Source organism: Trichoderma aggressivum, assembly GCF_033847375.1.
Source record: "Trichoderma aggressivum f. europaeum strain CBS 100526 chromosome Unknown scaffold_044, whole genome shotgun sequence".
Taxonomy (NCBI): domain Eukaryota; kingdom Fungi; phylum Ascomycota; class Sordariomycetes; order Hypocreales; family Hypocreaceae; genus Trichoderma; species Trichoderma aggressivum.
The window spans coordinates 314,597-328,293 of NW_026946410.1; the positions used below are offsets into that span (position 1 = coordinate 314,597).

Genomic DNA, 13,697 nt, shown 5'->3' on the forward strand with positions numbered 1-13,697 from the left:
GGCGCCTTTCTTCTTTCGAAGATTCCGGCCGACCGACGGGCGCTTCCATGATCCCCAGGGTTACAACGTTCTCTCGGTAGCTTACAGAGATGTGTAATCCTACAATAGGTTTTCACATGCCCAAATTGGCAACTAGCAAGCGAGGTTATCGTGATCAAAGGCTCCCATAAGGAGGGTGGCTCCAAGAGAACTGGAATCAAGTTGCAAAGGTTGGCTCGGGACAGGATAGCTTCTAAATCTGTTTTAGTTCACTCACCATCGATGAGAAGCTTGCGGGAAGAATAACGACCTGTTGGTCCAAGTTTTCCGTTTGTCTTACTCAGCTCACTCGTTGAAATAGCACCGCGGACAGGGAGTTGTTTCAGCTGTTTCCAAGTGAAGAGTTCATGCAAAGTCATCTACACAAAAGATTGACACTAAATTCCGGATAAGCAGGTGATCTGGTAGAGAATATCTGACCATCAGCCGGTACACGTTATTTACCAGGTTGCACAAACCGATTGTAATAACAAAGAGCAGCGATTTGCCCAATCTGAAGCTAGACCGTCTGTATTGAATGAACAGGGTTGTCCCGATGAATGATGGCACGCCGAATGATCCGCTTTGATGGCTATAATGCTAAGATCTGTCATACTGCTGCACTGAAAAGGCAATGGATTAGACCAATGATTGCAGCTGGGGCAATCATTGCGGTGGAATCGGCTGTTTATAAGCGCTGCAGAGGACCAGATTAAAGCAACTGGCTGCCAGCCTCATCTCCGAGGTGCCAGCCCCATCGCTAACCAACATGCAGCAGATGCGAAAACTGTCACTAACTTAAGGTTAAGCTATGGCGTAGACAGTGATAACAAGTAATTAAGAGTTTTTTCTAAAATGTAATATACCGGTTAGAGGAGTGAGAAGATTAAGTGTATACACTGATGTTGAGTTGCGCATCGACTACGGGGTACATGACCCCTAAACAAGTAAAGCTTCATACAGCAAGAAAGCAAAAGTGCAACTATGGTAATTGCGGATATATATGTTCATTATCTCTCTGTAGAATTAATCATCTATACATGGATCATTCCCTTTCTTTATAAGAAGTTCAACGACTCAACTCTAATGACCAACTCCCGGGTAAAAGATCAACACGGTCCGTACCGAATTTACATAAGCAAGCACGCCATCTTACGTAGAGCGTCCGTCAACTCAGAACAGCCGATTATACGCAAGCTAACTCAGATTCCCAGAAGCTTCACTTCACTGTGTTGAAACTCAAGTTTTGATCCTCGAAATCTGACCAAATTTTGACTCTTCTCATGAAGAAAACTCCTCGTCAACTGTCCCGAAACAATGACAGCCTCTACCAATAACTTCCAAGAGATTCCCGTCATCGACCTGGCCCTGGCAGATGACCCCAAGACACTTCCAGCCCTCCTCGGCGCTCTCCGCGTCGCATTGATAGACATAGGATTTCTTTATGTCTCGAATCACAAGGTGCCTCCCCGAGTGATTCAAGACCTTGTAGACATTCTTCCGAGACTCTTTAGCCTACCTGATGACGCAAAAAGCAGAATTGCCCTGGAAAATTCCAAGCATTTTCTCGGTTACAGCGCTGTGGGTAGCGAAACTACAGCGGCAAAGGCCGACGCAAGAGAGCAAGTGGAATTTGCAACTGAGTTGACTGCGGTGTCTGATCCGGATGCTCCTCTGTGCGAGAGTTTAAGAGGCCCCAATCAGGTGAGTAACAGTCAAGCCACCGACGTCTCATGCTATCTCATGTCAAGACTGTTGAAACTCTAACCCGGTGTTGTATAGTGGCCATCTGAATTGCCAGAACTGAGGCCTGTCGTGGAGAAATACATTACCGAGTTGACTCTACTTGGAGAGCGATTCCTTTCTCTTGTTGCGCAAGCACTGGACTTGCCCAAAGAAACATTCCACTCCTTTCTCTCTGATCAGCACCGACTCAAAGCTGTACACTACCCTGCCGCTGCTCCTGATTCGGGCATCACTCAAGGCGTTGGTCCGCACACAGACTCCTCTGGGTGGTGGACGTTTCTACTTCAAGCGTCAGAAAAGCATGTCAGAGGACTGCAGGTTCTCAACAAGACGGGCGATTGGATTGATGTCCCTGTGCTTCCAGACACGTTCGTGGTAAACGTTGGTCAAGCTTTTGAGGTGTTGACACACCGCACTTGCAAGGCCACTATTCACCGAGTACTCGCAACCCCCGATGAACGATACAGCATCCCCTTTTTCCAAGGCGTACGACGAAATCTCACCAAGAAAGAGGCTGTCGAGTCTTTTCGAGAACATTTTTCTTCCTTTGAGCCCGATGCCGGCACTGAATCAGATGTTGGACGAGCTGTCGATTCTCCATTTTTACGAGGGAAATACGATACGTGGGGGGAAAGCCAGCTAAGGACCAAGATTCGGAGTCATCGGTCCAACGGACAAAAGTTTTATCCTCAAGTGTACAAGAAATACGTCGAAGATGATGCTTAGATTGAATGGAGCTTCCATCAAGTAATATGTAAGGTATCTAATCATAATATTTGGCTGTAAGGCCACCGACAATGGTCTGCTCCCCGACTTCGCTTCTTGGCTGGTTGTCTTTGGCCACTCCCTTGGCCACTCTTGCCTTGACCCATTCTCCAGCTGTGATTCCAACAGCGTTAGTATCTGTGACTTTGTTATAGCCCAGTCGTTCCAGAACTGTGCTAGCAACCGGCTTCAATTCGGTGCTGTCTTCTGGTCGGACAAAATATAAAACACCAAGCCTGTCTACGTCTTGCTGGTCGGGAGGTGGGCGTACAACTCTATGAATGGAGCTCTTCAAGAATCCATTGGTTAAAAAGTCAAGGGAGTCGGCGAGGTTGACCGTGATGCTCTCTGGGTATGGGCGGACCCATCGCCAATTGCCCTCTGGTGTTCTGACCTGGAGAGCAGAAACAGGTTGACGGAATAAGAGCGTTAAAGAGCCAAAGTCAGTATGTCCCTTAACCCAGACGTTATCCAAAGCCTGGTTTTCTGATGCCGTTCGAGAAGTGTACTTCATAAATCTTATATGGCAATCTGACTTTTCTTCGTAGCGATGGCAGTTGAGAAAGTAGTCCTCTGGTAGCTCCAGTACAATTGCACAGAGGACTAAAAGCTTTGAAGCAATGTTGTTGTGAATGTGTCGAGCAAATTGCTCGATTTCATCACGGTGTTGGTTGATGATCTCGGGTTGAGGGCGTTCATACGCTGGTATAAACTTTCCTATGTTGTAGATCTCTGTATTGTCAAAAATTCCAGGAGCGACTTCCTACACATACGTTCATTAGCAAAAAGAGTAAAAAAGTACCTGATATGTAATTCTTACTCGCAATCCCAATGGCTTGTAGCCGTTGTAACCTCCTTTCTCTAACTCGGCACGGTACTGGAGTTTTTCCTCCATGGGCAGGTTAAACACCTCTTTGCCGATAGCAAACTGTCGATCAACAGCTTCTTGGCTCAATCCAAAGTTGGTTATGTAAAAGAATCCTTTGCCAGATAATCAGCACCAGCAAAGGTAGAGATGGGGGTAAGACAGCCTACCAATCTTCTGAATGGCCTCATGGAGCTGCTTCGCGAGGCGCTCTTTACCACCTGGTTGCTCAAATTCAGAGAGATCCAGAGTAACTAAGTCGGCCCATTCCACTTTTAAAAGAAATGAGCAGCAGATCTTTTGTTTTGTTTTTGCAGACGGACTTGAGGTAGTGCCTTACGTTCATACTTTGTTTCCGGTATCTGGTGATACGTCGGGATATCGTTAGATCCCAGTACCGATCTCGCTACTGCTGCCATGGTGACTTTAAATTCACTTAACAAATTCGATAATAATGTATAATTCTGCAGTACGTTTCATTTACTACTTAACGACGACGTCCCATTGAGAGCATTCCAGGTGGGGGCATACTCAGATACTTATATTATCCGTTATCTGCTCATGATGGTATTCGCAGCGCTTGTGTTCCCCATACTGATTTCATTTCCCCCACTAGCTTAAGTGTTCGTACGATTTGTAAGTGTGGTTTGCTTGAGATCACAGGTCTTGCGTGATCATGCACGAGGATGGCGAGCTCACTTACCCCGAAGAGGGGTTGAGATCTGACAGATGAACGCGCATGATATGCATAGATGCACCGGATATAACGTCAAAACGGCTCAACACACTGATACAAATAATTACCAACTGCCGATATCAAAGCCTCTCGTCCGCGATCGCTGGTATATTGCAGACTAGTCCGCAGTACGTGCTGACAGGGGTTTTTGGCATAATCATTGGTGCTTCTTGCTTTTTTTCAGAAGATAAAAAGTATGTCTAAATGGTTAAATAGTAAATGGTACATACTTGGGACGGATAACTGTTTAATTATTGTGCGCCATCTGTTGTATGACTCTTTGACAAGTACACAAAATGGCGAGCAGCAAAGGTTCAGATGAAGAGATTCAAACCACTACGGTTTCAATTGAATCCGAGGAAAGTCTTCAAGTCCACTATGCAAAACGAGGAGAAGAAATTTCCAATCTTCCTCAGGATGACACTATCGATGGCTTTCGGTCAGACATGGCCGGGCGAACTCTTCTCACAGCTGAAGAAGAGAAGAAGCTATTAAGACGTGTGGACTGGCATCTAATGCCATTGTGCTCACTTATTTTCTTGTTTAAAAATTTGGACTCTGACAATGTAGGCAACTACTCAGCATGTGTGTCGCATCTCTGTCTAACGTTGTGACTCTCTAGGTCTCAAATGCACGAATCATGAACCGGGGAACCGATCAGAATATCATGACTCAGCTTGGCATGACATCCGATGAATACAACTTGGTGACAGTGTTATACTATGTATGTTGTTGTAATGTTACCCTCATCCACAGATAGACAACCATGCCTAATCGTTTACCAGATTCCATACATTGTTGGAGAAGCGCCGTCAAATTTACTGCTCAAATACTTTACGCCGTCAAAATGGCAATCCAGAATCATAATAACATGGGGCATTTGTTTGATGCTGCACGCAGCAGTTCACAACAAGGGTGGCTTGTATGCCACACGGTTTCTTCTCGGCCTTGTATGTTATTCAATCTCTTCCTTATGGAACCTTCATCCTTACAAATGCCCCTAGGCGGAGTCCGGCCAATTTGCAGGTATCCTATTACAGATGTGTTATTGGTATCGTCCAGATGAAATGTCCTTGAGGCTATTGTATTTCTGTGAGTACGATGCCGGCACCGCTCATTTGTGAATTCGGCTTACAAGTTTCAAGATATCTGTGGAAACTGTTCGGGCATCATAGGTGGCCTCTTGGCTTTTGCCTTTGATCATGCATCAGGCTCACACGGGCTGTCAGGGTGGCAATGGTATGCTTTTCCCTTTCAATCACTGGATGGCACAGTTAAATAACACCACACAGGTTATTCTTGACAGAAGGTGCTCTCACTGTAGTCTTTGGCATCGCAGTGTGGTTTCTTCTCCCAGATTGTGAGTCGCCTCAATCCAATAGACATCACTAGACTAACATGAACTTGCCAGTCCCGGAAACCGCCAGCTGGTTGACAGACACCGAAAAGGCCTTTATACAAGCTCGGTTACCTGCAAATGCACCACGAGCCAAAGAACAAAGCTTCAAGTTCAGCGAAATCGTTGACTCGCTTAAAGATATTCGGCTTTGGCTATTTACGTTGATTTGGGCGATATATACCATCGGTACCAATGGCGTGCGCTTCTACCAGTCAACTGTGATTGCAAATTTGGGCTTCACGTAAGATTACCCGCACATGTCTCGTAAAGTTCCATGGTCAATATGACTAACAAATACACTTAGGAATATCGCTACTGCACAAATTCTCAATATTCCGATTACGGCTACTTCGTTGATTGTGATTGGCGTCTCCGGAGTATTTGCTGACAGTGGCCGATATCCGAGACCGCTGTATCCTCTCGGGTGCTTATTGGTTATCATCGCCTCTTACGCTGTGCTGGTTGCATATCCCAATAATGCAGGGGTTTATACAGCCACGTTGATTGGCAACGCCTTTGCAGCCAGCTGGTATCCCCTTATGTGGCCCTGGCGAGTCCAGACCACGAGTAGAGCAACGGGTTCTGCATTCTCCATCGGCTTCGTTAATTCATATGGTCAGATCGGAGGTGCCGTTGGTCCTCAAATCTTCAGAAGCAAGTATGCACCTCATTACACAGTTCCATTTGCTGTGGCCATGTCTTTGGTCGCCTTGTGTTTTGTTGTTACCATTGTTACGTGGTGGGTCACGCGGCATACCGAGAGAGACACGAGGAGGCTCAAGCTGGCACGCAAAGCTGCGGAAGCCAGGAACGAGACGGTCTTGGAAGATGTAGTTGATAGAGACTTGCGTTAGTCTTGAGCATATTCCCAAATAGATGAACCTTTTCCACTGTAAGAGAGTAGTGATGGCAGAAGAAGCCTTCTTTATCAATGCGTAGCTTCTAAGCTGCATCAACGCACACGAATTCACAGTCACATGCATAGTTGTAATAGACAAATTCCCTTTTACATGTCTTTTACTGTTTTGAACGCAGTAACATAGTCAAAGTACAACAACGGACATGTTTTCGTCGTGTCAGATTATAGCTGTAAAGCAAGTAATGACTGCATCGGGATTCTTGACATAATCGCTTGGTTAGATTGCTCCGACGGTGAGATTCTTGATACAAAGCTTATAAGCTGTACTGCAACGCTTCTCGGCTCAATGTCAGGCACGGGAACATCGCCCAGAAAAGCAGTTTCCTATTATGGTCAGTGCAGATTCAACTAGACTTAGTAACAACCTTGATACAAACGTTGTTGAGTAATAGTATCATAATAAATACTAGCGGCATCACTTTTGATTCCACACTCCTATATTATTGTCAATAGCCGTTTAATAATCTCAGCATATTGTATCCCCAAACGGCTACAATCCTACATCGTGACCACAAGCAATCATGAAGATGCGCAGAACAACCCGAGGCAAAGGCAGAGCCATTCGAAAACCCCCCAGAGCCATCAGCATGCGTGGAAATATTCGTCATGATGATCTCGTAATATAAATATCAGCGCCACAGGTGCATCATGATGTGCTCGTCATTGCAATCATCGGCTTTATTTCAGCATTAGCATCAGCATCATTGTTTCTACCACAGGATAAAAACCCGGAAGAAAGAAAACATGTCAACTCATCAGACAGCGAAAATGCAATTCCTCAAGCGCCCCAATGGCGACAGATTCGCATTCCGACGGCTAGGAGCAACTTGGGGTATCCCTCTACTAATGCTGATTCATTACCGAGGCACAATGGACTTTTGGGATCCGTTAGTAGTCAACGGGCTCGCAGAACATCGCCCCGTGATCCTGATGGACTATTCGGGGGTCGGTTTTAGCACAGGAAGAGTGGCCTCGACGGTCGCGGATTCTGCAGATGATGTTTTGCAATTCCTGAGTCTCCTTGGTGAGAAAGAAGTTGATCTCCTCGGCTTCAGCATCGGCGGCTACATTGCCCCTATGGTTGCCCTGAATGCCCCTGAGGATATCACCGTGAGAAAGCTCGTGATTGCGGGAACAGGCCCGAGCGGCGGCCCTGATACCGTCACCAATTCTCCATCTCATCAAAACCAGGTCAACACTTTGGCTGGTGGGCGCGATATAACTATAGACGACTTTGCGACTTTGTTCTTCCCTCATGACCTACGCGGCGAATCAGCTCTCAACTCGTGGTTTGACCGAATTTACGAACGCAATGTGTCAACGAGCGGTGAACAGCGATCCAACTGGCTCAGTTTCAACTTCACGGACGGCGGAAAGGGAGTAGAAGCCCAAACGAATCTGGTCTCATCATGGCTTCTTGTGAATGAGACGAGAGGTCGCAACGGGTCGTATGATAGACTCCCTGGACTGAAGACGCCAGTTCTCATCACCAACGGAAATGTAGGGGATACATCCATCTTAAATCCGGCGTCATCTTTGGCACACCCGCGCGCTAACACTGTTGATTTGCTTAGAACGACTTCATGATCCCCACTCCCAACAGCTTCACTCTTCAGCAACGATTGCCAAATGCGCAGTTGATCCTCTATCCAGACAGCGGCCATGGCCATCTTTACCAATATGCGAATCTATTTGCCCGGCACGTGCTCGACTATTTGCAATCCTACTAGCTGTTCAGCTGGAGTATATCAGCCCCAGCCTCTCAGCGGCCCCAGTGCGACTGCAGGTATATGTCAGGCTTCAAATGTCACCCGGAAGAGACAGTTAGGTTATTGTTAAACATATGCTATACCATGTATTTAGAGATATTGGATAGACAACAGCTTCAACGTAGATACTACATGGAACCCTTAGTATACAAGTCACCAGCAGTTGCAACAAGACTAGGCCTCACCCGGCGAGTATGAGTGCACAAAATTGTAATCGATCCCGTCTCAAGCATTGACGTGCTTCCATATCAAGTAACAGATGGATTCCACTTCATAATATGCCCAGCTTCATTCAGTAGACTAGCATTCATATACCGGGGGTCTAGAATTTGGAGACCATCAAGACCCTCACCGGCGCGTCCTTATTAAGCGGAACTTCTGGAAAGATCCACAACATCCTTGATTATGGCATCATTTCTGGGCTCCTACGTTATCAAGCGCGCGCCGAATCTCTGATCATTGATCTGCAAAGGGATGTGGAGTCTACGATCTGAATACCTGGTCAAGTGGAGGTCAGAAAAAGCAAGACCGCAAAAGAAATAAGTACATATATAGAGGAATATAAGCACCTAATGACTAAGTTTATCTAGTACCTTTATGAAAGAACGCCTATTTAGCTAACACCTAAATTTAATAATATAACTATAGTAGCAATTATTATAAAAATATAAATATAGTAGTAATTACTAGAGAAATATAAATATAGTAGTAGTTAATAGTAAGATGTAGATATAGTAGGAGTTAATAGAGAAATATAGATATAGTTGTAGATACTAAAAGAACGGGCGGTGTATAATTTACTAGGTGGGCGTTGATAATCTTCTTTGTCTTGGTTTTTCTGTCCCCCACTTGCTGGTATCTAGAGCCGCGCGATAGTTGAAGCTTCGAGACGGTAGGCCTACACGCCGCCGAAGAATCATGGTAGAAAAGTATATCTCCAAAGTGTCACTGCGGTAAATTTGGAATCAATCATGCAGGAGAACATTCGGAACGTAAGGGGTAAGGACGAGAAAAGATGGCCTCATTTTCTATATAAACCATCATGATGTGGGATTTTGGAGGAGATATCAACCATTCAACTTACATCTACCATCTTCAAATTACAAGCTAATAACATCAATTTACACGACTCTCACTATGTCTGCAAAGCACATTTTTGGAGCTCTTTCTCTCCTCCTTACAAACATTCACGCTGCTCCTACGGCCAACAAACCGGTACCTTCTGTCATTTCATACTGCCCTTCTACAGCTGCCACCTTTGAGACGCAGCAAAAGATTTTCGCCGAGTTCGTTGAAATCATGTTCACAGAACGCAACATCACGAAGGCATACGATATTCATCTGCTTGCTGATCCCAACTATGTCGACCACGATGCATTTCATGGGCCGAGCAAAGCCGACGGCCTTGCTCTTGTTATTCCTTGGTTTCACGATACTTCTTTCAGCGTCTGGAACACATTTGTGCAAGACAATATTGGCATCAGTGTCGAGATGGGTGTTATGGAAAACGGCACTACCGCAGCATTTGTCGACTTTTGGAGATTTCAAGGCACCTGTATCGTGGAACACTGGGATGTGATTGAATTCGTGACTGGAGATTCACCAAATCCCAAACCCCTTTTCCCATTGCCGGTCCCCTTGAAATCTACTACTGATGGCGGAAAGCGTCAGTAAAATAGGTTGACTTTACTGGGTAGCAAATGCCATTAGTGCCAATTATTGTACGAGGCACGTTATTTGGAGGGTTCCGGATGATGCTGGCGAGAATAGACCTGATGAGATGCTGAAAACAGGGGACGTGGTCGAAGATTTCATTCTTTTGGAGCTCTGATGATATAGTTCGTCTGCAGATTAAGAATTTTCTTACTTGGTATCAATGATTGATATGTTAAATTGCCTGCTATCATGAGCCGCTACCTGCAAATGCCACGATGATTTTTGCCTCCAGCAAGACTCCAGTGAGAATACTTGCAATAGCTTTATCGCGACCAGTGGAAGACGAAGTTACTACTCTTTAGTAACCTATATCTTGCCTTATACACTAGTGCCTAAGTAACCCTTAGGGGCTATACTATTATTAGTTATATTTCTAAAGCTACTATAACTTTATATAATAAAGTAAGTATTAGTATTAGATTCTCTTTTTAAGCTTTATTTTTTAGTTTTTTTAATATTAGTTATACTTTATATATTTATATTTTAGTTTTTATTATAAATAGTAATATATATTAATTATAATAAGCCCCTAAGGTCTTATTACTTAATATTTATTACTTAGTTTAAAAAATAGCTAAGTAATTTGTATTATTAATAAAAGCCTCTTTTTTAAATATTTTACCTTAGAGATATTATTAAGCTAAATACTTTTTTTTTATTTATATAATTTTATAAACTAAAATAAATACTTTTTAGCTTTTTTTATTAATAAATAAAGTATATTTAATAAGTTTTTATTTATATAATATTTTTTTTTTACTTAAGGCTTTTAGTATATTAAGGCCTTTTCTTAAATATTTTATTTAATTAAAAAACTAAGTAGTATTTTAATAATTATAATAGTAAAAGAAGTAAAACTTAAAACTAAAAAACTTAAAGTATTATTTAATAATTACTTTTTATATTTTTATTTTAATATTTTTAATAAAAGTATTATTAAAGTTATTACTAATTTAGCCTTTTAAATAACTTTACTTTAAGTAATTTCACAGCTAAATATTTCACTAAGTAATAGAAGCTATAAATAAAATAACTCTACTAGCTTTTTTAGTTTTTTTTTACTTAAGATATTTATATTAAGGTAAATACTTTATTTTTTTAATATATTTTAATTTTAATATTTATATTTTTATATTAAATAATATATATATATACTCTTTTATTTATAAGTATATTTTTAGCCTTAGCTAATATTTTAAATACTTAATTATTAATAAAATAATTATAAAAGTTTATTTTTAATACTCTTAAGTAATAATTACTTATTAAAAATTAAGTATAAGTAATAAAGCCTAGCCTTTTATTAATACCTATAACTATAAAAGAAATATATATTTAAGTATTATAGCTTAGCCTTAATATAAAATCTTATAATAATACTAAAGCTAAAGTTAATTATTTACTTTTTTTTATATATTATTTATATTTTTATATTTTATTAAAATATTTATTATAAATTAATTATTTTAATAATTTAAAACTTTAAATATACTTATACTATTATATTATAAGTTAATTTTTATTAATAGTATTTTATATAAATTATTAAGGGTAGTTTTTTTTTTCTTTATTAATAATAATAAAATTATAGTAAGTGCCTTAATTAAAACCCTTTAGAAAGGAAGTAATTATTACACTTCCCTAGAGAATAACGCAGATAGCGTTAGTATTAGATTTAAAACAGAGCCTGACTTTAACTTTACTATTCCCGATGGTTCTGTTGATACTAAGAGAAGCGCCGCGAGAACAACTTCGTGGGATGATCAAGAGATTCCTGTTCCACAGCTTGTCTGTCACAGAGAACTATCCCAAACGGCATCGAAGTTAGGTTTAGAGCAGTGTCTAGCTTCAAACCTATTAATATACTAGGATTACTAATATTAAGGCATAAGGTTGCTGTAGTAGGAACTAGTAACTTTATCCTATATACAAAAGCTAATTATACTTTATAATACTAGTAATTATTTTTATATCCTTTATAAGTATTTTATATTTACTAGTAGAAAATAGGCATTTCCTTTATTACTTAATTCTTAGCCTTTATAGCTTATTTTATAATACTTAATATTTTTAATTATATATCTCTTAGGAGTAGTTATTAATTTTATAATATTATAGCTTTTATACTTAATATTAGGAGTCCCTAGGTATAATAATATTAAGATATTTTACTTTTAATTTAATATTAGTTAACTAAAGTATATACTTAGTTCCCTTTACTAATAAATAACTTAATTAAATTAGTTTATAATTTACCTTAAGCTTTTATTTAAATTTATAATATTATTAATATTTAAATTATTATTAAAATTATTTATAATATTTTATAAAGTAAAAGTTTATTTACTTTTTCAATATACTTTTTTTATTTTTAATTTTTCTTTTACCTTAAGTTATAAATTTTTTAATTATTTTCTTAAATAATCCTTTTTCTTTTTATTATTAATATAATTCTAAAAGAATACTTATTTATAACTATATAAAATCTCTATTACTAATTCTTTAATTAATATTTTTCTTTAATAAGTTAAAGTAATATAAAATAAAATACTTAAAATAGCTAAAGTAATAAAAAGGCCTTTATCCTTTATATTTAATTATATATCCTTAGTATAGCTTTAATAACCCCTTTTCCTCCTTAATTAAATATTATTAATTAATATATTTTTTATAAAAGTAACTTAGAAAATTATAATTTATATTAATAATTTTAATATTAATAATAGTAAAATTAAGTTTAAAATTAAAAGTAACTTTAGTAATAATAAAAGTATAAATATTAAAGGCTTTAATAAAAAAAGTTAAAATAATAATAATAAGTTTTTTATTATTAATTTTTACTAAGTAATTAAATGTATAAGTAAATTTAAAAAAAAATCTAAAGTTATTATTAAAAAATAATATATTTATAAATACTTTACTTTTTAACTTTAGGCTTTAGGGACTATATATTATTAATATAAAATATTTAACTTTCTTAAGTATAAAGGATAAATTACCTAAAAGAAACTAGTTATAAAAAAGCCTTTATATATAGTAACCTTTAATTAATTAGCTAGTTTAATTAGCTATATATATATAACTATGTAAATTTTACTTACTATTTTAGGCTACTTTATTAGCTTTTTTAATAATTTTCTTAATCCCTTTGCCTAACTTAGGGTTCTTAGTGCCCTTTAGCTAGTTTAGCTTATGCTTTACCTTGCTTAGTTTAATAGGGATCTTTAATTAGGTCTATAACTAGTGGTTAGTGCTAGCTAAGATAAATAATTAAGCTAGGCTTTAGCTAGCTTAGTAATATAAAGTAAGGAATATTTCCTTTAGCTAAATAAAAAAATAAAAATATATTATTATAATAAAAATAACCCTAGTTAAAACAGCAGCTTTATTTTAGTTAAAATAAGGCCGCAGTAGCTAAATTAAATAATACTATAATCTTATTCTTATACTATAGTCCTTATAGTAGCTAAATAAGCTAGGTAGTTTATAAAAGTATTTAGGTATTAATAACTTAGTTTAAAGGTATATTCCTTAATTATTAATAAAATAATAATTAAAATAAGAGAATTTTTTTATTACTTTATTATTTAATTTATAAAAAAGGCTAATTATTAAAACCTAGGCTTTATTATATATATTATAAAAACTTTATTATTTTAATTATAAATAAAAACCTAAGATTATTTTATATAAATACTAATATTTATAAAAACTAAGATAAAAAAATTTATAATTAAATATTATAAAAATAAATATAGGAAATT

General features: G+C 38.3%; 5 protein-coding genes across 5 annotated transcripts; 4 read left to right on the top strand and 1 right to left on the bottom strand.

Moving 5' to 3' along the window:
- Nucleotides 1-1,335: 1,335 nt before the first annotated feature.
- Nucleotides 1,336-2,490, top strand: Triagg1_8740 (uncharacterized protein; the record flags this gene model as incomplete). Its single annotated transcript, XM_062903620.1, has 2 exons — nucleotides 1,336-1,722; nucleotides 1,801-2,490. 2 exons carry the CDS (start codon nucleotides 1,336-1,338, stop codon nucleotides 2,488-2,490), a joined length of 1,077 nt encoding a protein of 358 aa, XP_062752376.1.
- A 37-nt stretch (nucleotides 2,491-2,527) lies between these two features.
- Nucleotides 2,528-3,813, bottom strand: Triagg1_8741 (uncharacterized protein; the record flags this gene model as incomplete). The annotated part of the gene is made up of 4 exons (XM_062903621.1): nucleotides 2,528-3,292; nucleotides 3,350-3,510; nucleotides 3,565-3,666; nucleotides 3,735-3,813. 4 exons carry the CDS (start codon nucleotides 3,811-3,813, stop codon nucleotides 2,528-2,530), a joined length of 1,107 nt encoding a protein of 368 aa, XP_062752377.1.
- A 613-nt stretch (nucleotides 3,814-4,426) lies between these two features.
- On the top strand, nucleotides 4,427-6,383 carry Triagg1_8742 (uncharacterized protein; the record flags this gene model as incomplete). The annotated part of the gene is made up of 8 exons (XM_062903622.1): nucleotides 4,427-4,696; nucleotides 4,753-4,854; nucleotides 4,916-5,080; nucleotides 5,135-5,222; nucleotides 5,306-5,369; nucleotides 5,423-5,490; nucleotides 5,542-5,770; nucleotides 5,834-6,383. The coding sequence occupies 8 exons, from the start codon at nucleotides 4,427-4,429 to the stop codon at nucleotides 6,381-6,383; spliced, it is 1,536 nt and encodes a 511-aa protein (XP_062752378.1).
- An 833-nt stretch (nucleotides 6,384-7,216) lies between these two features.
- Triagg1_8743 (uncharacterized protein) lies at nucleotides 7,217-8,178 on the top strand (the record flags this gene model as incomplete). The annotated part of the gene is made up of 2 exons (XM_062903623.1): nucleotides 7,217-7,948; nucleotides 8,023-8,178. 2 exons carry the CDS (start codon nucleotides 7,217-7,219, stop codon nucleotides 8,176-8,178), a joined length of 888 nt encoding a protein of 295 aa, XP_062752379.1.
- Nucleotides 8,179-9,354: 1,176 nt separating this feature from the next.
- Triagg1_8744 (uncharacterized protein) lies at nucleotides 9,355-9,891 on the top strand (the record flags this gene model as incomplete). The annotated part of the gene is made up of 1 exon (XM_062903624.1): nucleotides 9,355-9,891. The coding sequence occupies one exon, from the start codon at nucleotides 9,355-9,357 to the stop codon at nucleotides 9,889-9,891; it is 537 nt and encodes a 178-aa protein (XP_062752380.1).
- Nucleotides 9,892-13,697: the final 3,806 nt, after the last annotated feature.